The sequence below is a fragment of the Cygnus olor genome, chromosome 21 (genome assembly GCF_009769625.2).
Source record: "Cygnus olor isolate bCygOlo1 chromosome 21, bCygOlo1.pri.v2, whole genome shotgun sequence".
In the NCBI taxonomy this organism is placed as follows: Eukaryota; Metazoa; Chordata; class Aves; order Anseriformes; family Anatidae; genus Cygnus; species Cygnus olor.
The window spans coordinates 2937287-2963740 of NC_049189.1; the positions used below are offsets into that span (position 1 = coordinate 2937287).

General features: G+C 49.9%; 1 protein-coding gene across 1 annotated transcript; it reads right to left on the reverse strand.

Moving 5' to 3' along the window:
• Nucleotides 1-21: 21 nt before the first annotated feature.
• On the reverse strand, nucleotides 22-25026 carry PUSL1 (pseudouridine synthase like 1). Its single transcript, XM_040533374.1, has 8 exons — nucleotides 24823-25026; nucleotides 23514-23571; nucleotides 18152-18339; nucleotides 9921-10070; nucleotides 8563-8736; nucleotides 3521-3575; nucleotides 483-645; nucleotides 22-162 (listed from the first exon to the last, which is right to left on the reverse strand). The coding sequence occupies exons 1-8, from the start codon at nucleotides 24879-24881 to the stop codon at nucleotides 131-133; spliced, it is 879 nt and encodes a 292-aa protein (XP_040389308.1). The 5' UTR covers nucleotides 24882-25026; the 3' UTR covers nucleotides 22-130.
• Nucleotides 25027-26454: the final 1428 nt, after the last annotated feature.

Consider the following 26454-nt stretch of genomic DNA (forward strand, 5'->3'; position numbering starts at 1 on the left):
AACGATGGCAGATGCCTGCGGTCACAGTCAGTGATGTTTATTGAGACACGACCATGCGCTGTGTGCCCTGCAGACCTCAGTGCCACATCCACACCAACAGTCCTCCAGACACTTGTATCCGACAGAGCTCCTACTCTCCTGGGGCCCTTGTTGTGTGCAAATCTGAGAGGGAAAAAATAAACAAAAACCATTGATTTAGGGAAAAAGATGGCACAGAAAGCACTTTAAATCTGTGGTCTTTTCCTGCCTGGGCTCCCTCCCCACTGGCACAGGCAGCTCCACCACCCGCACTGGTAGGAAGAGCACCGCTGGGGAGATGTTTGTGGGGATGTGCAGGGAGATGGGGGACTGCAGGAAGGATCACTGCTACGACAAAGCAAGCAGCAGAGAAATGTGATGTCAGCCCCAGGGGGACGGGGACATTTCTGCTCCCTTTGGTGTTAGGCCTGACTCCCAAAAAGCCTCTGCCTGCCGTCACCCACCTGCTTCGTCATATTCCACGGATTTTAGGAAGAGTCCAGACGGCGGAGCCATGGCGTGCGGCGGAAAAGCCCGCGCATCTTTTACCTCCAGTAACTCCTTTATATGGTGAGGCGTTAGCTTTCCCTGGCCAACCGCAACTAGAGCCCCAACCATTCTTCGGACCTGGAAAGACAGAGAACATGGCTGAGAAGGTTCCTCTGCTGGGGTTCCTCTGCTGTCCCCCCATCAGCAGCTGTTCCCAGTGCCACTACTTTGCTCCTGCTCCAGATGGATGTTAAGGACACACGAAGGATGCTTTGGGCCTTATTTTAGATGCCACTGATGGATCCCAATCACGGCACAGGCACGCCCATCAGGGTTCAGCAAGTCCAGGCTGCCGTTGTACATGCTTGGCATCCCGTACCCCCAGGGAACACCTGCAGTGCGTGTTTGTTCAGAAGCACCACGCTCCCTAGTCCCTGAGCATGCCCCAGCAGCTGCGGTCACCCTGATTTCTTTCCACTCTGAGCAGGGATCGCACAGGCAGCTCGGGTCCTGCGCCGACGGGGGCGACACGACGCACGGCTGCTAAGCCTGCCTGCAGCGGGCACTGCCACAGCATCTTCTGGAGGCCAAAGCTGGTGGCAGAAAAGGGAAACAACGGGCAAAATTACTCTGCTTGTTGTAATTCTTCCCTCCCTACAGCTGTGGGCATTACGAAGAATGGGATGAGGACCTGGAACACAACCTCCAGCTCCACTGCTCTGCCCGGGACGGAGGCTCGCTCTCATCGCACGTGGGAAGAGAGCTGAGCAGGGGCCGGCTGGTTTCAGAGCCAGCAGCAGCACCCACACACCCGGCTGAGGCAGGAAGCTCACACATGCCTGCCGGGTTCACAGCGGGGTTCACAGCTTCTTAACACACACGTAACTCTTTCCAGGTGGGGGGACTACGGAGGGGCCTGTTTCTCTCTCAGAAAGCCAAAAATGTAAAAGGAAAAAAAAAACGCACCGAGTGAGACAGCCCACCGGACGCCCCCCAAGTCATCGAGGTGGGGTTCTGAACACCTCTGCATGTCCCAGCTTCCCTTCCCTCCCTCCACACTCAGCAGTTCCAAGCCTTGGGTTAGCACAAACTTCACACCCAGCGCTCACCTGCTGCCTGCACGCCCCTCTCATTTCAGCATTCTCTTGGCTAAAAACCACCCCTCGAAGAGTTTCTGTGCCGGGACTCATGCCTGCCAATGCCACCTGCGCACCAGATGCTCACTGCCTGTGACTGGCTCTGTCACAGCCCCGTGTGCTGTTCACCCCTTTCGTGAACCAAAGGGATCTCTCCGAGGGCAGAGTCCTGACCGCTGCTCACCTCCTCGTGCAGAACACGTCCCCACTTGTGCAGGCACGATCAGTCGTTTGGCCTGAGTAAACATTCACTCTACTTACGGCCTTTGAAGGAGGAAAGAGAAAGCACACGACCTTCTCCAAAGGCTTAAGCGCAGTGCTGTGATGAAGCACCAGCCCAGGTGTCCTACCCATCAGCATTTACAAAAGGATAAACCAAGGTCCACTAAGCAACCTGATCAGGCTCATCCCTAGTAAAAAGAAAGGTCCAAATAGCAAAGATGTCTTACCCAAAGGCAGGCACAGTCTCTCCCTACCTGCTCCAGTCTTAAACTGCACGATGTTGTGCCAAGAGCCCACCTTTGGGCCATTCTGGCGGCACAGAGAAGCAGCAGAGATCCCTGACGTGTGTTATTTTACCTACCCCTCACTAGAGGTCATTGCATGCCATGCCTTTAGCTTTGATGTCTCACAGTTAGCTGGTGTAAACGCAGACTAATGGCAGGCAGCTGCAATGACCACGGGCTTGGCGTATCCCTGCGTGCAGGGAAAAGCAACACGTACAGCTTCTGAGGCTCTTTAACCCTTTTCTTTTACAAAAGCATCCGGATGGCACTACTTAAGGCAGCAGCTATACACCCAGCCTCGTACCCCCTCTGTGATGGAGTGCAGAAGCAGATGCTCAGGTGCAAGAGGGCGAGTTCACCAAGCACAGCCTGTTCCTGCTCCCCCGACAGGCTGCCAGCTGGCACCAAGGCTGCTGCTGTGCTCGCAGAGGGCATCAGGCTCCGTGTCACTGTAGCTGTTTCCTTCTGCACAACATCACCAAGCAGCATTTCCAGTCTCATGCACTAAATGGGTTACCAGCATTTTCTCCTTGTCACAAGAGCATCTGATGAAGCAAATCCCTGCAGTACACCAAGCCTTCTCAAGCATGTTCTCGTCCTTCCCCTGCTCAGATCCAGACACCCACTGTCAGAGAGCCCACAGAGCATTGCTTGGCACAGGATAAAAACGAATTGGGTTTGTCAAAACAGAATAAAAAATAGCTGCTCGCTGTTCCCACAAAACACCCCCTCTCTCCTCCAAAAACAAGTCCTCTCTTGCCTACTCTGTCTCCAGAGTGTGACCGTGGCCAGGCAGAACAGCCAGCTCCCAATCCATGAGGCTGCGGGGAGAGCCATCTCCCCTGAGGACAGCAGCAAAAACCCCACTGGAGTTATTTCAAAGGAAACCCAGCGGAGGCTAGTCAGCGTGACAGAGGGAAAGATCCTGCAGCCGTGCCTGCGTAGCTGCTGCAGGTCTTCCCAGCTCTCCTTTGTGCAACGCCGAGAATTACTTCATGCTCCGAAGCCAGAAAGTAAAATTCCAGGCGGTCTTCGCTGGGCCCGGTGCCACGCGGCAGAGCAGGAACATATGGCTCTTGGTTTTACCACTCAGCCTGCAAGGACGGAGGTTGTGGAAAACAAAACTTTCCATCCTCCCACATGGTTCTGTGACTTTGGTCGTTTCAGACACAGGCCTGAGATGTTCTGGTTTTGCTGGGTCAAACAGCGAATGTAGAGCCTCGCCCCTCTGAGGCCAGGTCCCTGTATGGCATGAAGCCCTGCGATGACACTAAACAGGGATGTGACATTAAAATCTGACCAAGGTACAGCGAGAGTGATCCTGTGGATCTTGGAGGCAAAGCATGTGCCAAACACAGAGCTGAACAGTACCTGCCGGTAAAGAAACGATTTGCTCCTGAACTTCAACTCCCAAAACTCCAGTCCCCTAAAGGAAGAAACAAAAACAAGTGTTTAAAATCACATCTCAAACGTGAGACCTTCTCACAAGAAAAGTACAAACCGCAGCTGAATGCAAGCGAGCAGAACGAGTAAGAAGCTGAGATCTTCCAGGCCTGCTTCGAAGATCACTCAGGAACCTGCGAAACCAAGTGCGGGCAGCTTCCTTTGCAGAAGTCAACAGCAGAACCAAGCTGAAATTGCAAACAGCCAGCAACTCGATGCACAACTCTTCCAACCCAAATGCTGCTGGGCATCTTTGCTGGGGACAACTACATAGGTCAGTTACGGCTGAAAAGGAAAAAAAATCATTGTTCTGTAAGGGAGAAGTAACAATGATGAGAAATAAAGGAGACAGAAACCTTTGTCAGAGAAGGAACAATGCAAGCGGATGAGAAAAGCAGACTTGCTGTCCCAAGAGTGAAGAGGGCCACGTGAAGCAGGCGCTGCACGGCACCAGAGGCAGTCATTCATTTCCTCAGGCTCACTCCTGCCCTGCTGGGACCGCCAGGAGTCAGCTGCTGTAGGCAAAGCTGCCCACCAGGGACAGGCTGCCGCGTACCCCAAGGCGGGCAGGATGACCCCAAGGCCCTACCACCCCAAAACTTCAACTCCCAACAACCCTGCACGTGGCAGAGGCCCATCTTTGCTCAACGCTGCTCTGCGTGGGAAGAGAAGCTTTGACAGAAGCACGGCAACACATTCAGGCCCCCGGATGCTTTGCCACTCGCTCTGGGCACAAATAACGCTTCCTTCACCCGAATTTCGAGCATTTAAAAGAGGAGTTTAACAGCAGCAAGTGATGGCTTAGTGCCACCACTGAGCTGCACCGAAGCTCCCCGCGATAAAAAATAATCAGTTTAAACTAACAGGATTTGGAACAAAAGACAGTTATCAATAAGAACACCTCCAGGATGGAAAAGGAGATTAAGGAGCAACAATTCAGCTACAAATCCGAAGCCTTCAGATGGAGGAGAAACTGGTAAGCATGACTTCTGTTCCAGCATTTGAAGGCCCAGCCTGCCAGACGGGCCCTCGGGCTGCTGCAAAACACCTCCCTGCGAGGACTCTCGAGGCCAACTAGTCCAACGCCTCGCTGATGTTTGCATCCCCTGCCAAATCGTCACGAGTTGCTTTCTAAAAACGTTGTGGTTTTGCTGATGTCCCAGCACCAGCCCTAAAACTAAACCCAGCGCAACCCCATTCTCAGGAGCAGTCCTGCAGGGAAGAAGCTGTGTGCACATCTCCTTCCTTCAGACGAAAAAAACTGATAGAGGCATTAGGCAGCCATGTGGGAACATCCCCACACGTCAGATGTACCAACAGAGCCCCAAAACAAGCAGGTTTGCATTTCAGAACCTGCACTCCCAGACTGCCACGCTAGCAGGCAATACCAGAAGTCACCTGGATCAAAGTACAATAAAACAACAACAAAAGCTAAATTAACTAACAGTTTTTAAGCACTCCTTATATCCCACAGCATTCCTAAAACAAAAAGAGACAAGTTTACCTTGTGCAACATAGAACGGCAGCCACCTACACACAAGATCTCGCCTCTCCTCCTCGCAGTGAGCCCAGTACCTGCACCACGGGGCTACAAAGATTGGCAACAGCTGGGGGAAGAGCACAGCCACAAGGTATTTGCCTGGGGGGTTCACAAGGCCAGGCTGGGCTTACTAGGGACACCTGGGCACCACGGAAGGGGCTGCCCATGGCCTGGGAGGGGAGAGAGCTCTGTGAAGGACAGGAGGAAGATGAAGTGGGGACAACAGGATTCACAGGCATCAGAGCAGGGCTGGCAGGAAGAGAAATTGTGAAATTGTCACTGTAGGGAGCGGCCACAAGCCGTCTTCTCAGGATTCACAGATAAATCGCTGCTTTTCGCCCTCCCTGCTGTGTGTGTTGGCAAATGCAAAGGCAGCTTCTGCCCCCGGATCCCTCTTCATGTCGGGAAATGACAATGCTCTGTCACCTACATGCAGTTTGCTCTCCCTCCAGCACGATGTATGTGGCACACGGACACGTGCGGCGCGAGGCACGTGCACAAAGTCCCAGCGCATGGAGGTCACGGTGCTGCTCGGCTCTAGCAAGGCACAAGAGGCAGTTTTTTCAAAGAGGGGCAAAGCCCCCCCTCCAAACTGCATGCACGGCCTCTAGCCAGGACTCTCCTCGCTTGGTGGCCTTGACAGGACACACCAAGCTGTGAAAGACAGCTCGAGGTGCTCAGGAAAAACACCATGTAGGCTTTGAAAGAGAACAAGGGATTTTTCTTTAAGAGGGAAACTTTCTTTTCCTTGTCAATCTCGCCGATAATTTCGCTTACCAGCCAAACTTCTGGCTGCCTTTTCCACTTGGCAGCAGAAGGCAGCACCTTGCGATGAATAATACATGCTCAGCTCGAAAACAGGTGACAGCAGTCACTGCCCAGGAACGGGGCTAAGTCTCCGAACACATCCTTAGCATTCAAAGGCATTCTGTAGGGCAGGAACACCGACTCCACTTCCACTGTTGCTGAGCAACTGCGTTTGACGGAAGGAATCATTTTAACAGTTAGCCTTTTACGCGGACAAGCGGTCAATTCAGAAGATTGGTTTAAGTTCAGAAAGGAAGGGAAGAATGGGAATGAAAAGCTGCATTATTTCGCTACGAGACCGTGCTTTATCATTCTGCGGATTCTTCCCTCCGAAGCAGAAAATAAAGCGCCGCAGATTAGACTTTGAAAAAATTCTATTTATAAGCTTTTAATGCTATCAGAGCCTTTCACTGCGGGGACGGTTCATTCTGCTCCTGCAGGGAGAAATACACGTGCACCTCGAGCATATTTGCTGTCTTACTTGCAGAGTGGGCAGAGCCAAACTCCAAGCTCCACAGCTGCACCCGTCCCCACAGGGAGTGTTTTACAGATCAGAAGGAACTAGGACGCCGTAAAAAACCCAAAGCCAACCAAGCAAAACCGCCCACCCAGCCTGCCGCAAACCCACTAACCCCGGATCACTTTTCTCTAGGTCAGAAAGTTGTTTTATATTATTTAACAACTCCTTTATAATGCTTTGTTAATTAAGTGCTATTTAAACACATTGAAACGAGGCTACTCGAAGCCACCCCCGTCAGCCTAAACATTCATTAAATCAATCGATATCGACGCTTTTATAAAAACGGCTTGTTACAAAACACAAGCGTGGCTGCGCGTGTCACCAAGCAAAAATATCCTATCAGCAACAGCTTTGCTGCTTTCCATCCAATTTTTAGGGTTGCTTTCTCTCTCGTGAGTTGTTTTTGGCCTTGTGTGGGATGGATTTATGCAGCAAGTTATGCAAGGAGTGGCAAATTCCCTTTTTTTACATTAAAATCGAAGACATAAAAAAGCTGATCTGTGCCAAATCTCATTGATTGGACTGACAACAGCAGGTCTGGACTGGGGAGGTAACCTGGCCCTTAGGCACTCAGGGGTGGCCTTGATGAGACTTAACGACTTATTTTACTTAATACTTACCTTGTTTTCATGTTAGCTCAGGTCTCTGCCACTCACACTGCTTCTCATCACAAGGGACAAGATGAGCCTGGGGGTGACGCCCTTGGCTGTTACTCGTGTCCCTAGGTATGACCACCCCGGAGGGAGGGAGGCCACGTTCCCCATCCGGCAGTGGCAACCCAATAACGAGCAGCAGGAGTGCAGCCAGGTGACAGCCCCCGTTTCCCCCCGCCTTTTCTCGGGGGGACAGTGCTGCAAGGAGGCAGGAAGGAAGCGCTGCAGCTGGTGCTGGCTGCCCGTGTCCGTGTGCCTGTGCAGCAGGGAGCACCAGCGGGGAGCTGCACCCAACTGGGTGCCTCTTCATAACGCGGCTGCGTATTGAGAGGCACCAACAGCGAGCAGGGAAAGCAGCGGTCGGACAAAATGCCTTTTTCTTCCTGACCCTGAATAGGGAGACTGGGAGGAACTGAAAGACTCGGAGCATACAGATCTCTCTGTTTTTGCAGCTCCCTTTTGGGTTTTGTCCCACACTACTGCTGGCAAAACACGCCACTGGAAGACAAGAGCGGGCTATTTGCAAACTGCAGCGAGGCCCAGCTGAAGCTTGAAGCGTGGCGCTCACTGCTGCAGACGGCTCAGGAGGTATTCAAATTTAACGGAGGGAAAACTATGAAGAAAAGGCTTTTCTACTCAGAAACAAGGCAAACGTGGTTTGGAGACAAACAATAGCAGCTTTTGCTCTCAAGCTGAAGCACGACAGCCACACTTCTCTGAAAGAAAGAGGCACGGAAGCAGGGGCCATGCTCGGATGCTAAGTACCCGTGATCTTCCTAGGAAAAAAACTTCAGTTTCTGCTAGAGGGAGAGAAGACATCCAGCCACTTCATTTCAATACTTGCAAGACCTGGTCCTGAAAGAACCTGACACGCAACAATCTGTTGTTTATGTATTGACTGAGGAATATCGGGTTTTCCTTCATCAACATCCCCTGGGAAGGAGGCAGGAGTTGCTGGTGTGAACTGAGTGGATCTGCAGAGCTAGAGCAGTGACCTAGGTGTTAGGTGGTGGTTTTTTTTTCCTCCTATTTGCAGCCTGTAGGCAAAGCTAGGATAGAAGCAGGAAAAAAAAATCCCGTCCCCTGGCAGGGCTGGCCTTTAGCAACCAAAACGAGTGTAAATGCTGGAAGCACCCCCTAGGATTGCTCTGTGCCAGGCTCCATACATCAGTTTACACCATCCTGCCTTACTGCACAAACAACTGGACCAGCTCCCCCACCCTCAGGCCTGTTCAGCTTTCTCCATGAGGACATTGGGCAGGAGAAGGAAAGAAATGTCCTTTCCATACCGTCATCAGGCAGAGCCCTGCTGACACCACCCAGGGCTGGGAAGGCGATGCAGGAGGAGGAGGAGGAGGAGGAGGTCAGTTCTCAACGCAAAGCTGGAAAGCAGCTTTTCGGACCAAGCAAGCACTAGCTGATCAGAGCAGCTCCCCAGCTAGGCTCTCACCTGGATTCGTAGTGGTGAGCCAGGAAACCAGAAGAGGGTTGGATTTCTGCCTGGACGATGGTTCTGATCGGAGACTGAAAGGGTGTTTCAGAGTTCAGCGAGCGAAAAGTGCTGAAGTCGTGGGTTCCCAGCAGGAACCGCGCCGCATCCTGCATGGCAGGCACGTCCAGGTAGCTGAAATTAAACATGCAGAGCAAAAAGAGAGGAGCGTTACGTGGGACCAAGTATGTTGTGTGCATCAAAGTCTAATTAATTGATGAGAGGCTTAACCCTAGCATGCAGATTTAACGTTGCAGAACTGGGGAAACGCATTTTGCAAGAGGAGTTTCTCCTGGAACGGCCCAAACCACAAAGCAAGATGCCAAATGACCGGAGGTCTGATGGTGTTCAAAACCCCAGGCTAGGTCAGGGGTCGGCAGGCACAGTCTTCTTCACAAACCTTTATCCTGCTGTGCTGCAGGATCTCAATTAAATTCGATAACAACTGAATTAAAAATAGCTCTGTCCAAACTGTTGGTTAGAGTAGAGGACAAGAGAACCAAAATCCTTTGCAGTATCTCATAAATTCAAAAAGATGTTGCCAGGTAAGAAAATGTCAAACACTGTGATGTTTTTCCAAACCTTTGAAAAGATGAAATTAGGAAATAATAGGAATGGAATGGGTGTGCAAACTGGACATGAATGAAACTAGAATGTTGTGAAAGCCTCCAGTATTCTTGAACGTGTATTTATCTCAGTACAACCTCATCTAAAAGACAATTACAAATTTTCTTCTGGGGTTTGTTTGTTATTTCCTTACCCGCTGTTTATCATGTCCTAAGTGTTTTTAAATGGCACTGAACTTGTTTTTCTTCCCTTCCACATACAAGCACTAATTTGTTATGACTCAGTGGCTACTCCACGAGCACAGATGAACGCTGAGCCAGACACACCGGTTTGTTATCGTAGGGCTGCTCAGAGTCATGGGCTCTCACTTACTATTCAAACATACAAGCACCCAGATTGGGAAGGAGAAAGCTGGCTTACAGGCAGCCATCACCAGAAACAGGCCAAAAATTAGAAAAAAACCAACAAGAATTCTGAGCTTTCATTGCTGCCTGCCTTCTGGGACTCGACCCCAGTCACCGAGCACTTCAGCAGTGCCAAGCACGGTAACGGCTGGCACAACGAAGAGCTGACAGCACAATCAAAAAGAGCTCTAAGTCCCAGGTCTCACCGCACGTAACTCAGTGCAGTTCCGCTGATTTCAACAGAGAATTCTTTCCAGTGTGAACTGGGGGTCTGGTCTTACACACGGACATCACCTCCTCCCCAAACGCTGAGGCAGCTGCCCGGGGAGGGTTTCTGGAGACACTTACCCCCCCAGAGGAGCCCAGCACAGGTCCCTTTCGAACACGGGTACTTCAGACCAGTGAGCGCAGCCCAACAGCAGCCGGTAAATGTAGGTTCTTGACAGCGCCGAGAAGCGTGCGTGGAAGTCACTGGTCACTCGATAGGCACTCAAAATGCTGGTAGAAAAGAAGAGAATGGGATAGACAGAAACGTCATGACAAAGACAGAAACGTCATGCACCGATGCGCACACTTTTGCTGGTCTCCACATGTATGGAACTAAGACATGCAATGGATGCTTTGAGAAACTGCACTTACAAGACACCAAATATCCTGCTCTCCCGCCAGTCAGTAGCTGACTGCTAACCAAGAAGTGCAAGCGTAGGCTGCCACAGGTGTCTGCCAACACCGTGCCCTTCTAACACACTTTAGCAGCTACTGAAATAAATGCTGGCATGCTGTGGTAGTCTTCTTTACAGGAGACACCGCTGCTGTTGTAAACCCACACGCTTCCCAGCGATCTCGCTGGTGTGACTCCGAGCATCCTGGCCCGAACTTCCAGCCAATAATCAAGTTCAGCTGCCAACAGCTTTCCCTCCCCTGAATGTCACGTTCGGGTTCCTGTTCTCGGGGACGGCACGGCGAAGCACCGCTGAGGGGGCTGCGTTATTCCCCCCCAGTTAGGTGCTGAAGGCACACGTGTGTGTGCACGCTCTTTGAAACGTTCATATGCATGCACAAATGTGAATCGCCTGGGGGAAAGTCCTCCAAAAACAAACAAGCAGGGCAATGTTTGAGGTTTCCCAAGATCCTCAGGATGAAATGTATCTCACATATGGAGAATATTATGCTGTGCTACACCACGACCACAGCAGGTCCTGAGCTTTGCAGTGGCTGTTCCAAATGTCAAGTGTGTATTTCACAAGAACCCCTACCAATTTTTTGGTATCCCCACTATGCTAGAAGAACAAAGAAAATAGCAATTAATCCTCTTTGTACCAAAGCAGCTGTGGAAATAATTCCCTTTGGACTTTTCATCCACTACCTTCCCTACTAGGCCAACCAAAACAGAAGGAGAGTGGTCTCCTTAAAGCCCTGTACGAAAACATCTCCGTGCCTGTGGCCCTCACCCAGATACGCTCACAGCCTAACATTTTTTCAAAGATTTGACTGCCTTAATGCACAGCCATAAAGGGAATTTCTACGCCGAATTTGACAGGCGAAGAAATGCTTACTCTGTCCCTGCTCCAGGCTGGCAAGCTAGAAACTAATTAATGCAGCATCATTCCCAAGCTGCTGAGCTCTTCCAGACCTATTCGCTTGGCTCAGAACTGCCCTAGTGCAGCTGTGAAGCACTGACTCAAAGGACAGGCAGTGTGTTTGTGCCTGCCTTCAAAAGACTACTTACCATAACAGTAATATTTCCAAAGCCCTCTGAGTCTAGCCCTCAAGTCTCCAGGACAGCATCAACTTAGCTGGAAGAGAAGCTTTGTAGATGGTAAAACCAGATGTCCCAGCCACAGCTACCACCAAGAAATGTCTCTTCCCTCTCCAAATTCACTTCCTTTCAGCTGTCTCCCTCTGACCTTCCTGCCTCTTTCTGCCCTGGCACACGTGGAGTTCCCAACAACCCTGTCCCACAGAAGAGGCATTTTAACACATACTCCCTTGGCATTTCAGCATTTGTTGATAGTCCTCTGGCTCACAGACCATTATTCATTCAAGGAAAACTGGGGAGGGCTGAGATCACCTGAACTGCATTCCATCCAGATGCTTCAGCATCTTCCTGGGGGCAAAAAAGCAGCGCATACTTAGAGCACATTTCAACCCTGGTTTTGCTAGAGAGATAGGCAGAAGGGAGTCAAATAGTTTTAAGCTTTTCTTTGTGACAAGGATGTCCATGCCCTGAGAGGTGACGGAAAACAGCCACCTTCCTGTTTCGCTTGTCAAAGCCATCACAAAAGCACACCAACGGACATCGGGCTGGAACCACTTCTGCTGGCAATTGATCCAGTCCTATAAGATATGTGGGTAAGGGGAAATACGAAGTCAAGCAGCCTTAACAAGCCCATAAGAGAGAACTTACAGCCCGGGTACTCTTGTGTTTCTCACTCATGAATCCCTTTCTTGGTGCAAGTGACCGTCTGCAAACGCTAAAACACAACGGGACATCCTAGGCCTTCCTCTGCATTTCCCATTGGCCTTGCTGCACCCACGAGAAGGGCTGGCATCGCTCTCGGTGGTGCACAACACCTGGATTCACACGACTTGGAAAGCACTAAAACCCACAACACAGCCATTAGCGAGTTACCCCCTCACAAGGATATGCCCAAGCCTTTTGCAGAGCCGTGGCCCCACACGCAAGCAGGAACTTCCCAGCACCAGATACCTGCACGCCCAAAGCAGCACTCCCTGTGCTCCCTCTTAAGGCAGCCTCACAGCTCACTGTAGCAGATGGAAATAGTGGAAACTAGGTCACTTCCCTCCTGCCTCCCCCCACAACCTCCAAGACAAACAGGCCTTTGCTGCAGCAGCGAAAAGAAAGGAGCATCCCACCACCACCGGGTCTGCAAAGAGCAGAATGCTGCAGGCAGGAGAGCTCCTGGGGACCCTCACACTTCACACGTGCAGAAGATGGCTTCGGGGAATGGTTCTGTCTGCTCGCCTTCCAGCGACTCTGGGCAGTTAATCCAAGGAGCTTGCGAGGCTGCTGGACTCCCCCTTATAAGCAACCGGGAGAAACTGCCTGGTTTCCCTAAGCCAACGCCACTATTAGCATCGAACGGGGACAGCTCGGTAGCCAGAAGGAGGGTACAAAGGTTGTCAGAGGGGAAAACACCCTTCTGTCTGGCAAGGGAGAAAGCAGAGCTTCCCTGCACCTCCCCCAGAGTGCTACAACTGATCTGAAGATGTCAGCAGCAGGTTTTGCTGGAGTTATTTTTCCCTTAGCCCAGCGTCGTGGCTCTCACCGTACTGCTGGGAGCATACGGCGAGGAGCCACCGTCTCAACGGGATGCTCTCTCTGCAGCTGCTGCTTTAGGGGATGCCACTCATGAGAAGGCAGCTGCTCTCCTGCCGCGTGCCCTCCTCGCTTTGGAGCTTGCTCTACGGAGAAGAAGGGATCCAAGGCAGACAAAAAAAATTGATACCATTTGGGAGCAAGCAACAGACAAACCTATTTATTTACTTTCAAAAGGCTGGTGCTTCAGGGATTCCTGCCAGCCTAAGTGCCTCTGGCTCATACCCCTTGACTGCAGAGGCTCAGACCACAGAAGAAGAAATTAAAGCTGAGCTGCAGGCCTGCACAAAGATTTGCAATAACAAGTCCACTGCTATAAACTCCCAGAAGAAATGCAAACTACATCCTCCAGGCCTGTAATGGAGTTTGAACCTAGGACCTCCAGCCTCCTCTAAACACAGTAATATAATTAAGTATGCCATTTATTTTCCTCTGTCTACATGTCTCCACAAGCATTTCATCTCCCTTGAGCTTCTCGTGTTAACGCTTATGTGATTTTTATTAAATAAACGTCCTTTTATACCCTCTGATAGAGTGCTTCCTTCAGAAAAACCCATTTATGCTCACGATTCCTCACTGCAGGCATCCTTTCCTGACTCTCCTAGCAGATGCAGTTGCCACCATAGGCTCTTTCAAGCTAGGAGTGTTTTTCCAGTATTTATTCCACCCGTTCTTCAAACATACCACGTTTCAGGCCTTGTTAACATCCCAATTTTTGCAAGGCTGCTGGTAAATAAACACTCTTAGCATTCTTCAGCTTTTTGACAGAGCCTACATTTCAGAAGGGTCTGAAGGCAAAAAAAAAAAAAAAAACACAACCGAAGACATCTAAGGAGAAACACCAACGTGTTAAATACAGAGGTGTCCTCCAGCAGGACATCCTTCCCTCTCCTCTGACAACAGAAAGTGAGTGTCAATTTGCAGGAGGTGGGCGGAATCCCAGCTCTGTCTTGCTGCCACCCAGACAGCTTTTATGGTGTACTTACAAAACTGGAACCAGAACAGAAGGTGTCAATCTGCTGTACTGCTCTATCCTGCCTAGGTGATAGCAAAGTCCTCCTCAGGTCGCCCCACCTGCGGAATACGCTCTGATCTTTGTGGACAAGAGCCTTTCAAATATGCTACGCAGATCTAAAGGCAGATCAGCTGATAGAAGAGACCCGTCGTGCAGCGAAGCTACAAAGCAGGTCATTATTGCTGACGATACAGCCAGCCAGCTTGGAATCTGGTTTCCCTTCCAAGCTCTATCGACACTAATGAGTTCTCACAAAGATGTCTCCCTCCATCACCCCCTGCCTGCAACCACATAAAAGTGCTGAGCTTTCTACCCAGCGTTAGGAGAGAATTCTTCTTGGCAGAGTACTATTTACAGAGGGAGGGGCTGGCTGCTGCATGCACTTAGACTCATGCCCGTCACCGAGCTCCTTAATGGAAAGCAGCTGAACCATTTTTAAGAGGTTCAGCCCAAGGGAGGAGGGAGAAGTTAGAGCCGCCTGCACCCCGATAACCTCAGACTGCCTTCCTGGTAGGGACAGTCCTGGATTTATCAGAAGACACCACCTCCTGGCACGTACCTGCCAGGCGTTAGCTCTTCCCGTCTGTGAGATCCCACCGCTGCCTCCTTTTGAAGATGCTAGCTAAAAAATTCTCTTCAACAGCAACCCTGCACACGTGCCATGGTCTGGTAGGACGAGAAGGTTCGAGGACATGACAAGCCACAAGCTACAAGCCTAAATTCAGGGGAGAGGGGCTGAGATTCTGCAGCTGGTGACACAGAACAGACTATGGCAATGGTACCCTCTGGCTGGAAAATCAGCCAGCTTTGACTCCCAAACGACTGTTTGAGTGTTTTAAGGAAGGTAATCGAGACTGTGACCTACTTCAGGTTCCTTCTTATTGCCAGGGCATCCATAAAGTGTTCGACTCCCAGGGTGTGCAAATGCTGACCTAGTTTTCAGTCTGAGCAAAAATAATAACCAAAACCTCACATAAGTCAAATTCTGCTTCAGAATATACTTTTTTTTAAATAGATGCCGCGGTCTGAAAAGAATTCATCTCCAGCTCTCCTACACAGCAGCTGCATTAAACTCTTTGTATATATCTCAAAGGTGAAAGCTGTCAAGGGATAGTACCTCCTAGGCATCACTTAAACAGGCAACTTGGCTAGCGTGTGAGAGAGAGACTTGCTTGGCCATTCTGGCAAGTGAGAGGCCAGAACACAAATCTGTTTGTCTGAATGGCTGGACAAACCATCAAAGTTGCAAAAAGGTGTTTACTCATCCCAACAAGCGTGACGCCTCCAAATCGGCAGTGTAGTTCAAACACAGCCCTGTGTTTTCTTTTGTGCCAATTACGTTCCTTTGTATTCTGTCAAAATTTCCTTTGTTTTTCTTTGTCCTCACAAAGCAAGGGAATCTAGCTGCTACTTCAAGAGGCCAGTGAAGTAACTAGACTTGTAGGTGTAGGACCGTCAAGTGGTGAGGTCCTTACGCTGCTCCCAAAACCCTTTCTGAAGGGGTTTAAGAGGAGCGGGAAGTATTTGGGGGAAATGTTCGGTTAAAGCAACAACAACAAAGAAACACCCAGCCATCAACAGGAATTACGTGCCTCCCGTAACAAGGCCTTTACAGCGCCTTCCTCCCCTCCTTCCTGAGCTCAGATTCCAAGGATTTTACTTACAATTCCCCTTTACCCTCCGATGGCTCCCCTGGTGCTTGTTCAGGGGTGAAGGAACGCAGCTGGCTCCGAGACAGCTGCTGCAGCTTCTGCTCCTGTCACCCTGAGCTGAGAGCCCCCAGAGAAAAGGTCCCGCTTTTAAATAAATGCAAAGCACCACTGCCATACACCTCCAGAAATCCTGCAGGAACGCGGTGCAAAGCTCAGTCCTCAGGCCATGAGAGCTGCAGGCACAAAGCACGGCTTCGGCACAGGCAAGCAGAGGGTACCAAGGTGGGCTCTTGTAATAGGTCACCACCATCTCACGCCTTCGTGACCATCAGCATACGTTGGAATTCGTTCCCTGGAGTTAAGGTGCCCTCTAGACATGGCACAGCAGAAGTCTGGAGGTGGGGGATAAGCACTGCTTAACACTGCTAATGCAGACGCAGCATTTCTGCAACCTAACTGGAGTCTGCCCAACGCGGCAGAGTCGTGGGTACCTCGGGGGATGCTGCAACGTCTCACTGCTGTCACATCCGTGGGCCAGCTGCCTACCTCTGGCAGGCAATCTGGTTCACTGCTTCCAAAAGTAGAGGCATACACCTTGCAGAGGTGCCTGAACACCCACCTGAGCAGTCAAGGTTAGAGAAGACTGCAACCTGGGATAGCTTTCCTCAGGCTCCTACCTTAGATGAAGGTTTGAAAGCTTGCAATACGCTCTGAAAAAGTCAAAAGCTGGTTAAATTGGAGATCAACACCTTCTGCAGAGCGCGCACAGCTTCACCCAGCCAGACCATCTCACCCTTTACTTTACACAGAGTGGGGGACACACATGAAGGACCTCCTGGGAGAAAAGAAACGTCATCATTCATCTCTCCTTCCCTCAGACCCCAAATTGTTTGAGTGCCTGCACACCTAGAGCTGGGTTCCCTGTTCCACGGGCCGTGGAGAACTGGAATCCTCCCTTGCAAAACGAAGGACAGATGCAAGTATGATGTCAGCCCCCAAATCCCAGGCCTTGCTGCGTCGGCATTTGGGTCAGGCCCTGTTTCACAAAGAGGAGATTAGAAACTAAAGCGGGCTGGGTGAAGTGGGAAGGGGGAGGGTGCTTCGTAGTCATGCCGCTACTCTTACAACAATCCCATCACTGGGGTGGGGAGGGATTTGCTTTTTTGTCCTGGGTTCTTGTTCTGGCACGGGGAATTTGTCCCCGTAATCTTCCCTTATGTTGATGGCACCAGAGTGCAGTAACATGAAACAGAGCAGCCAGGTCCTCCGAGTAATCACCACCTGGCGTCCTGCATCACGGTTCTGCTGCTCACCCAAATACTCCCTATAAAACACCCATTTTCTTGTACAACACACTGAAGCGCTTTGCCACACTCCTCATAAGGGACGGTCTGTGCCTTGAACAGTTTTCAGTTCATGCAAATAAGACAAAGTAGCACAAGAAAAAGCAGAGAGCTGCAAAGCAGCTGCTGGTAGATGGCATGTTGATTCCACAGCACCAGCCCAGATCTGTTTTTTAGCCTAAAAACCCCAATATTCCATTCGATTTACACTTTAACCATAAAAATGCACCCGTGCTTGGGGGAGAACACAGCAACTGTTTGGCAGCTGACAGAGAAACTGCACAACAGCTTGGAAAGGAAAGCAAAGAAAATTAAATTCAATCCACCTTTTGAAAAATTCACAAGGCATAGCGATTGCTTATCTAATTGATGCAAGTTCCTGGCAAAAACTGCTGGTTTTTTGCCTTTGAGGGTGGGCACTTAGACCTGGGTCTCATGCAGAATAAGTCCATCCTGAGATTTTGCAAGAAGTAATAACTCCAACAGAAAGAAAGAAGAAAAGGAAATAGGAGAAAGAAACGGCAGCTGTTCTGTTCTCTGCAAATTGTTGTACCAACCCCCTTACTAAATTCACACGCAGCTCTCCCTAGTCATTTACAGCTGGGTACAGGATAAGGACTGTTTATCTATCCCATTGAGCAAAACCAATCCAATTTTGTTATAAAAATATTAAACTGGAGCTTGTCATGCAACTTCTTTAAATCATGTCATGTGGTAGCTGTGGTCTAGCTTGGAAGAAAAGAAGTTGATGTCGATGGAGGAGCGGGCTGCTAACACTAAAAGCAATTTTGTCCGTTTTTCATCTTTTTGCACAGGTACGAGTCAGATGCGATACTGCAGCCGAGCTTTTGTTAGGTGCTGGTTCAATAAGCAAAGAAAATGAGGGAGTTTGGGGAATAAAGCATCACTGAAAGTTAACGTATCTGGCTCACGGAAAATGAGAGTCATCCCCGTGGGTTCACTACGCACATGGTGACCCTCGTCTCTCACAGGATTTTTTGTTTTAGTGGTGCCAGCACAGATGATCTCGTAAGAGCAACAGTATAACAGCACTCATCTTGAATGTACAAGGGGTCTGGTAGTAGCAGAGAGACGTGCACAGGAGTGATTTGCCAACACACAAAACAGGAAAAAATGTATCTTGTGAGTGAAGATGGGAGATGACTGCTGCATTTCCCCTCTTCTCCAGCAAGGGTGAAATAAAAGATTTTGACTTGCCACCAACTCACCGGATTGGTTCGGGCTTCAGGTAGTGATTTAGACCATGGATGAGCTCTCTCTCTCGAAAAGCTGGCTTCCCAGGCGCCCGCTGGATGTCGAGGTGAGCAGCGTTGCAGAGTGCATGAACGCCACTGTCTGTTCGGCTGGAGATGTGGAACTTGATGGGAACAACGGGTTTCAGGTTCTGTGCTGCCTTCTGCAAGTCAACACGAGACAGAACCATGAACAGGAGAAGCAGTGCCCTCCTCCTTGCTAACCACAGTCCTTGGTATCTCCACATCCTTTGCTTTATACCATTAGGTGAGTAGAAAAGAGGGCAGAGCTACCCATTTACACCCAGACACAACCCCTGCAATTCACTGCTGAGAACTGCACTCAGACTCCACCAGCAGCAGGCAGAATCAGCACGGTGCACGCTCCTGGAAAGCTGCAGAACTCGAGCCCCGAAGGGACAGAACCAACACACGGGGATGGCAGAGCGCCATCACAGCCAAGAGTCCTGACGGAGCTCAGGCTGCATCCTTTGCTTCCAGAGCAGGCCAGAAAGGTGTAAAATACTGCAGCTATTGCTGCAGGCAGGATTTCTTTTCCACCCCCGACAGGAGCAGGGCTACAGGAGGCAACACGCTTCCATTAGTTGTTACGAGTGGAGGAGGAGCAGGGGACCAGACGAGAAGCAGCACAGCACTGATGTAACGCGTTTATTAGTCCCACTGAGATATATAAATGGATCTAAGAATCAAGGCACGGCTCTCATAAAACACACCAGCAGTGGAGGAGCAGATGCTGAGCCATCCCAGCAGGCACAAATAACCACAGGACAACCACACGCCACCAGCGGTCACACGCTGGAGCTTCCTGATATTCCCTTCTTCCACAGTCCTTAAGAGAGTGTCTTCTAATCAAGACGATCAGAAAACGCACACAAAATGGAGGGAGAGATGCTAACACAGTTAATTAGATGCTAATTATTTCAGGGTCTTCCCAGACAGGTCTACGTTTAGCAAAGGCAGGGTGGGTTTTGGTGAGGGGCAAAGGCAAACTCTGGTGGGTCAGAAACCTTTGGGACTGCAGCAACTTCCTAAAACAATGTTAAAACCACAGCACGTCTTCCATACAGCAAGGTTGGAAAGTAGGTTACCAGAGCTGCAAAATAGTTTTTGTCCTTGTGACGACAGGCCCTGAGACAGAAAATCCGACGTAATTTATTAGGGTCTATGAATGAAGCGTATCTGCAAGACTGGGGAAAAAAAACAAAGAAAAGCAGAAAAGCAGATGAATGGCTAGAAATTTCCTGCTCTCCCATCTCCCCTCCTGAGCAGTGAACCCAGCAGTGGTCTTTATTAGATTTCAATTTGGTACCAAGAGTCAATAAAGCTTGAATTGCTGACTCACAAATGCCTTCCAGATTCCTACGACTTGAGCAGACAGGATTCTGGGCTCTCAGAAACGCACCATTAAAAAGCACAGGGAGGCAAGGAAAAACGTAACTGAGCGGCAGAGGAAGGCCTGGGAAACAGAACAGAAATGACCCTAGCCTCTTCCCCTTCCTAATCCTTCTATTTGGAGTTCACATGTGGTTACAATTAGCAATGAAAATCTTTATTTATCACCCTTAAGCAGAGAGAAGCAGACAGAAATCAAATAGTTTTCTGCAGCAGACCTTGGCATGTGCCTCAGCAATTTGTCTTAAAGCAGAAGCTGCTTTTAAGAGCAAAGTTTCTGCAAAGATATGTTTGGGTTTTGCAGACTCCTCTTCCCCCGGCCTCTCCTCCCCCTCCTTTCCTGCCAGGCACGAAAGTGCCAGTGGGAAGAGAGCTGAGGGGAGGCAGAGGAAGAGAGAAGAGGAGAGAACATCCTCCTTTTTTCTTGCTATGGCCCTGGGGAAGTTTGGACGCAGCACTTTGGATCCCCGCACCGCATCCGATTTCAAGCACTGCATCTGGACAGAGCTGGATACCAGGAACACTGAAAGGTCTGGATCTCTTCTCTGCCTGCGAGGGTTAAGCATTTTTGGAGAGCAGACTGGGGAGGAGGAGAGGATTGCAGGTTCCGAGGTGAATCTGGTTGCCTCCCCGCTCCGGCCACGGAACCCACAGAGGCGTAGGACTGAACGGCAGCTCCAAGGCGGGGTGTTTTCACAGCTGCCCTTCTCCTGCACGCTTTTCTCCTTACAGAGAGAAATAATCTCCTTGCAGAGAGAACTTCCGAACTGCTGAACTTCTTCACAGGCAATTCACTACTGACCCCTCCCCTATGCGTATGTCTGCTATCTGTGCCATCCAGACGGCCTGGGCGCCTATAGGCAGCTGGTACCGTCCTCTGCTGGCTCCTACATACTCTGATCTGTTCACGTAACCCACGCTGATCTGCAAAAGAGAGATGTGTTATTTACATTTAGTAATTGCCTGAGTGGCAACCAGGTTTTCCTGACCTTAAAAAAAATAAAATGCCTAAACCAAGCAGGCCTGTCATCTGAGGAACTCGAAAATTCCTGCCGCTAATTCAGGCCCCTGCCCTGCCGGGCATCATCTCTGGATTCCAGCGGGGGAAGCTGAAGCAGAAGTTAAGCAATTTACCCGCAGGCGTCCAGCTGAAAAGCAGCAGAGGAGATGCAGGAATCAAGGAGCTGGGTTCTCCTCTTGTGTTCTCAAAATTCGCAGGTCTCTGCTCCCTTCTTTAGGCCAGACAGCACGCGTGTCCTTCTCTTCAGCAGGCGCTTGGTCACAGGCACTGAAATCTTGGCTGGGCACCTGCTGAGCTGGATCGCCCCCACTTCCATCCTGCCTTTACTTCCTGAGCCATAACTGTTCCAGACAACAATATTCCTGGGGCAGCAACAAGCATCCCTGGGCGTCCCTCTGCACCTGTACTACCCTGCACAGCAGCAATGCAGGGGAAAGCGTTACTTGCATTTAGTAGGTCTTTTCTGCTAACCAGCTTCATTCACTAAGCACTTCCATATTTTGAATCCCACTGAAATTTCCATTGTTGTGTGCCAGAACGATACGAATCCACATTCCAGATTGCTATTATTATTCACAGCTCTGTTCTCTTCTCCCCCTGTACAAATGCTGGAGAGGGGAGATGAAGAACAGGCCTGTTAACATACACCGGCGATGGCTGGGAAGCAAAAGTTCATCCACTTCTCTCCCTGAAGGCTAAATAAAAAACTGCTCAAGATGCTCAGCCACCAAAGACCCCTGCAGAGCATCTGGGAACCACAAAAGGAACCTGACAGATCAACTGAGGATGGGTGTGCTCAAGAGAAAAAATGTGCATTAGGGGTATTTTGGAAAAATAAGTGTCTATTGCTCTTTCCCAGCAGCTAGATTGCTTATTGGTTTCATCGGTGGAAGACATCCACGGTGGTTTTACTTGCACAGACACAAGGAATTACATTGCATTGCCAGGGATGCTGCACAATTTGTAAGTTGCTGGGTTCTAATAAATAATTATGTGCAAGCTTCTGGTTGCAAGTCATCGCAGCCCTGCTGACTCAATGGGTGCTATGTCAACTGAAACTAATTAAGAATCTAATTCATCCTCAGAGGAAGAGAGAAACGTAGTGAAAGCCAAGAAGAAAAGGCCGAGAAAGTGGCTTCTGCTGGAAGGAAAGGTTTCCAAAGCAATCTCCCATGCTGCTGGAATTATTATACAAACAGGCAATGAAGGTAACACTTCTGAGTCAATTTTCCTTTCTTTCATCCTCCTTTTTTCTTAACTGAGAGAGGGAAGTTGTACCAAAGCTGCTTTGCATAGCACAGAGTTCATCTGTGTTCTCTTTCTCCCCCTTTTCCTTTCATGAGGAATAATATCTGGACTTGGCACAAGGCTGCTGGCCAAAGCAGTGCTTCACGTGGGAAGATTAGTTTTGGGCAGCATTCACCAGCACAATGGGAAACAGCACGCTCAGGAGATGCTTCAAACCAAACACAAAAAGGAACTTCATGCTGTAGATCCGAGCAGGCCTCGCATACGGCGCCTGTTAGCACAAGTAGCAGCTGCCCACTTCAGCAAAAGGTGCTGCACGGGAGATTTTCCTTTCCGGGAGGGGCATCTGTAAGAACTGAGACTAGAGCATGGAGTCCTGCAGCGTGTATACGTCCCTCCTTATTGCAGGGGGACAAATCACAGGTCTCAAACATCCTGATCTGGGAAAGCAAGGTCTGGAATTCTGCTTTGGACCCACCACAAGCAAGCTGGGCTTGCAAGTATTTCAAGTCAAATATATTGTCTCCAAATATATTTGTCTGCAAAGCCTGCCTCAAAGAGATATTAAAAAGCTCCTTCAGACCTCCGCATGTCCTGTATGATACAGACACGGTGACAAAGGGTTACAGACCGGCCTCCGGATCAGCCACAGCTCAGCAGCTCTACCTTGGCACTTGGAGGACTGCAGTACACCCTCACAAACCAGTCCTTTCTACTCTAATGACACCAGCTGTTGATCCACAGAGTCTACACTTCACAGGTTATTTGCTTGCCTGTAATGGCAAACAAAACAAACGTCTGAATGTACGTAGAACGGAATAAGGATCTCATTACAGATTTAATCTTGCCCTTCCCTTCAGTTGCCTTCCTGGCTTTGGAAACGAGTGTTATGAAGTTCAAGGCTGCACAGAAATGGAGGAAGGAAGATAAATTCCTACAGGCCCCAGAAGTTTTCTATTAAACTTGCTTTAAGACATCTCATGTGGTTCTAATAGACACAGCCCTGCTCAGCAGTGCCCAGCATCAATACTACCACATGAAAGCAAAGCACATATCCCAGAACTGGCCAGCAAAACGCTGATACTGTGAAAAGACAACACCAAATAAGTTTATCTTTTTCTTTTTCTTCTTCTTCTTTTTTTTTCTTCCCCTTTAATCACCCATCCTACCCATTCGCTTGTTAAAACAAAGTGACTTGGATAATGCGAAACAACTGCTGGGCTCACCCAAAGTCCGGCGCCTGGGGCTGAGACGCTGGATGGTTCAGAGGATTAGATAAATGAGATAGAAAGTCCTTTGGGGCTCTTCTTTCAAGATCTGCACAATATTTATACACTTTCTCCACAATGGTCTCAGGCAAGGAGCCATTCAAATACATCCTGAGAACTCCTCTTCAAACTATTAACTCATCACACTTTCCTTCTGTGGGCTGCTCGGCAAGGCGAAGCAAGAACCATCACCCAGTAAACTGAGGCACAGCATGGAGCACTGCTCCAGTTTGTGACCACAGAGTCTGACTGGTAATGAGAACAAATCATGAAAATGTTGGCTATTAATACACAGGCAGGGCCTGGCCTGCCAAACGTTGCCCCAAACTCGACCTGGGCAAAACCATTAAGTTTCATTTTAATGACAATATGATTAGCAAGGACGTACCTCCAAATAGTTCTGGACTCCAATCCCTGACTGGTTAACTGAAGTTTCCATGACCCCACTGCAGAGCAAAACAAATACAATAATTATTGATAGGTATCGCGACCCTGCATTTTCTACCCAATGTCTTAACACAGAGTCCACCAACACATCCAGAAGTTAATGCTGGGCACTCATTATCAAATTGTTTGCTGCTGAGCGACCTCGACCTTTTTACACAGCTTGCAGGGACAAAACACTTTGAAAAATGGACATGAAAACAGAAGCAGTGGTGGCATTCTGGAAAGACGACTGGAAACAAAACTCATCCTTCCAATTCTACCTCCTGAACTGGTCCTTCAGACGGGCAATGTTGGGTTGGGAAGATGAGGCAGCCAAATTCCACTAGAAAAGGGTTTGCAGGTAAAGATTTTTCAGGGCCTGATTTGGATGCCACTTGCAGGACCCCTTCTTGCAGGCCCTGCGGATGCGAAGGCTGTGAAGACGACTTGTGATGAGCTTCCTTCGCTGTTCCAGGAGTCACAGCCACTCACAAAAAGCACTGAAGCACACAGAGATGTCCTGAGGCCAAACTCGGCCTACCTGCAACCACGCAGGGTAATTTAGGCCAGTACCCACAACGAGACAAACTCTGCTGCGCAAAAGAAGTGTGGGTTTTGGCTTATGGTGGTGTTATTCTGGAAAACCCTCATGCAGATAGGCACGATTCCACAAGCTGGGGCTGCAATAATTCTCCCACACACTCTTTTTTATGTAAACAAGCCTAACTACGTATGTGGGATGTTTAAGGCCTGGGGAAAGGCAGTCCCAGCTACCTTTCTGCACCATGGCTCGTTCCACCTGCATCTCCAGGGCAGCGCGGGCAACCACCCCGTCCACAGCTACCCACACCGCCGGCTCTCCCAAACCACACTGCAGGAAATGTAATTACCTGCACTCCCACCGACTTATATCCACATTCACCTTCCTCTCTGCCCTTTCACATTTTCCCTTTGCCCATTTTCTGCTCTTCCTGTCCAAAATACCCTCTAATATTTATCTGTAGCAGTAGAAAAGCACAGCCCAATCCCCTGCCCATGCTCACCGACTTGGCACGTGTAGCAGCTCTCCCCTAAACCACTGTACCCCCCCGCAAATCTCTGCACTCCCCCAAACATCCTCTGTGCTCCCCCAAACTCCTGCACTCCTTTTTCCTTTTTTTTTCTTTTTCTTTTTTTTTTCCTCAGTCGCCTCCCTGCAGCCTCCCCATGCCCACCCGGGGCTCCCCCAGCACCGTCTCACGTGCAGCACACAGGGCGGCTCCCGCACCTACCTATATTTAGTGCCAAAGTATTGAAAGAACACTAAATAGCGCGTTTTGGGAGAAACCATCCTCGAGGCGCTACCGGAGAAGCTCTCCCTCCGCTCCCGGCTCCGGGGGGGGGGGGCCGCCGCAGCACCGAGGCGACCCCGGGGGCTCCCCGGCGCCCTGCCCGGCCTCGCCGCCCCTCCTCGGCCGGCTTCCCCCCGGCAGGCCCGCCCAGCACCGCCCGCTTCCGCCACCGGGCCCTTCGGGGAACGGCCCCGGGCCTTGCTGAGGCTCCGGAGCAGCTCGAAAGCGGCCGAGGGGCCGGGGGAAGGCGGCCGGGGCTCGGCAACGCTCCGCCGCCGGGGCCCGGCGCCGCCTCAGCGAGGCCCAGGCTGCGCCGAAAGGCGTCCGCCATCACAGGGCGCTGCAGCCCCGTCTCCCTGCTGCAGCGTTTGCCTGGAGGGAAATTCAGCCCCTGAGCGGCCTCCCGAAGAGCCCAGGCAGTGATGGTGAGGGAATAAACCCTCGGAAATCCTCCTCCTCGGCTGCTCAGCTGCTCTCCAGCTTTTACAGAGTGATTCTCTTCTCATAAGCGGCGGCATTTGCCTTAGCGTTCACTGTTAGAAACCTTCTGAGAGAACTTCTTTTATTTATTTGCTTCTTTCCTAGAAACCTTCTGAGAGGACTTTATTTATTTGTCTCATTTTTGTCGGCTGATGATGGAAGCTGATCCCTTGGGGCTATTCCCAAGCATAGTTTGGGGGGCTTTGGTCACCCCAGGAGTCAGTAAAGCATGTCAAAAAATTAAGACTCAAGTGCCAGAGCAGGAATAGCCCCCACAGAAAAAATGAAAGGCTTATGGGGCAAGAAGCGTATAAGGTGAGGCCTGGGGTACAGGCAGCACTTACTGTGGTCCTCAACACTGTCCTTTCCTGCATTATTTTTTGTGCGGGGGATTGTTGACTCCAAGGCTCTGATGTTCTGAACCCACCCTGTGTGGAACTGTTCCCGAATCTGCCAATATCTGTGTCAAAATCCCCATAAAAAACAGGTGCAGACATTTCAGGCAGGCCTGCGTTCGTCTTTTTCAGCCTGCCTATGAAAAGATGTGTTCAGGCTACCATTGCTGCGGGTAAATAACAGCTACAGCGACAAAAATAGGGTAAGACAGTGATAAACAGAGGCTGCAGATGTTCTTTGTGACTGTTTTCGTTATTTTAAAATCTTTATTCATCTTTATAAAATACCGAAGTGCGATATCTGCGTGTACAATAAATACCCTAGCAGTATAAACAAAGAGCAAAGCAGCGTAACAGAAAAATCCCTGGCACCTCGCACAAATCTGCGATGTGTTTTGAATGGAAAAATCCAACGAGCTTTCAGTTCTCACAATGGCATCCAGACTCCATTGTAACGAAACTGATGAATCTCAGCTTTGAAGAGGATGGCAATTTCTAATCCCGAGCTTGTGCGTGCACACACGGGCAGAAACATCCACATGCCTTCGTCTGTGCTGGAAGAGCCAAAGAAAATAAAAAATGTAGTGACTGGATGTTTATTGAACAAGGTAAAGCAGAGGCCACAAGAGGTCACCTTGCCCATTCTGGACGGAGCTGATGGGCCGAGCAGATGCCTTCTGTGCTCCTCAGAGCCCTC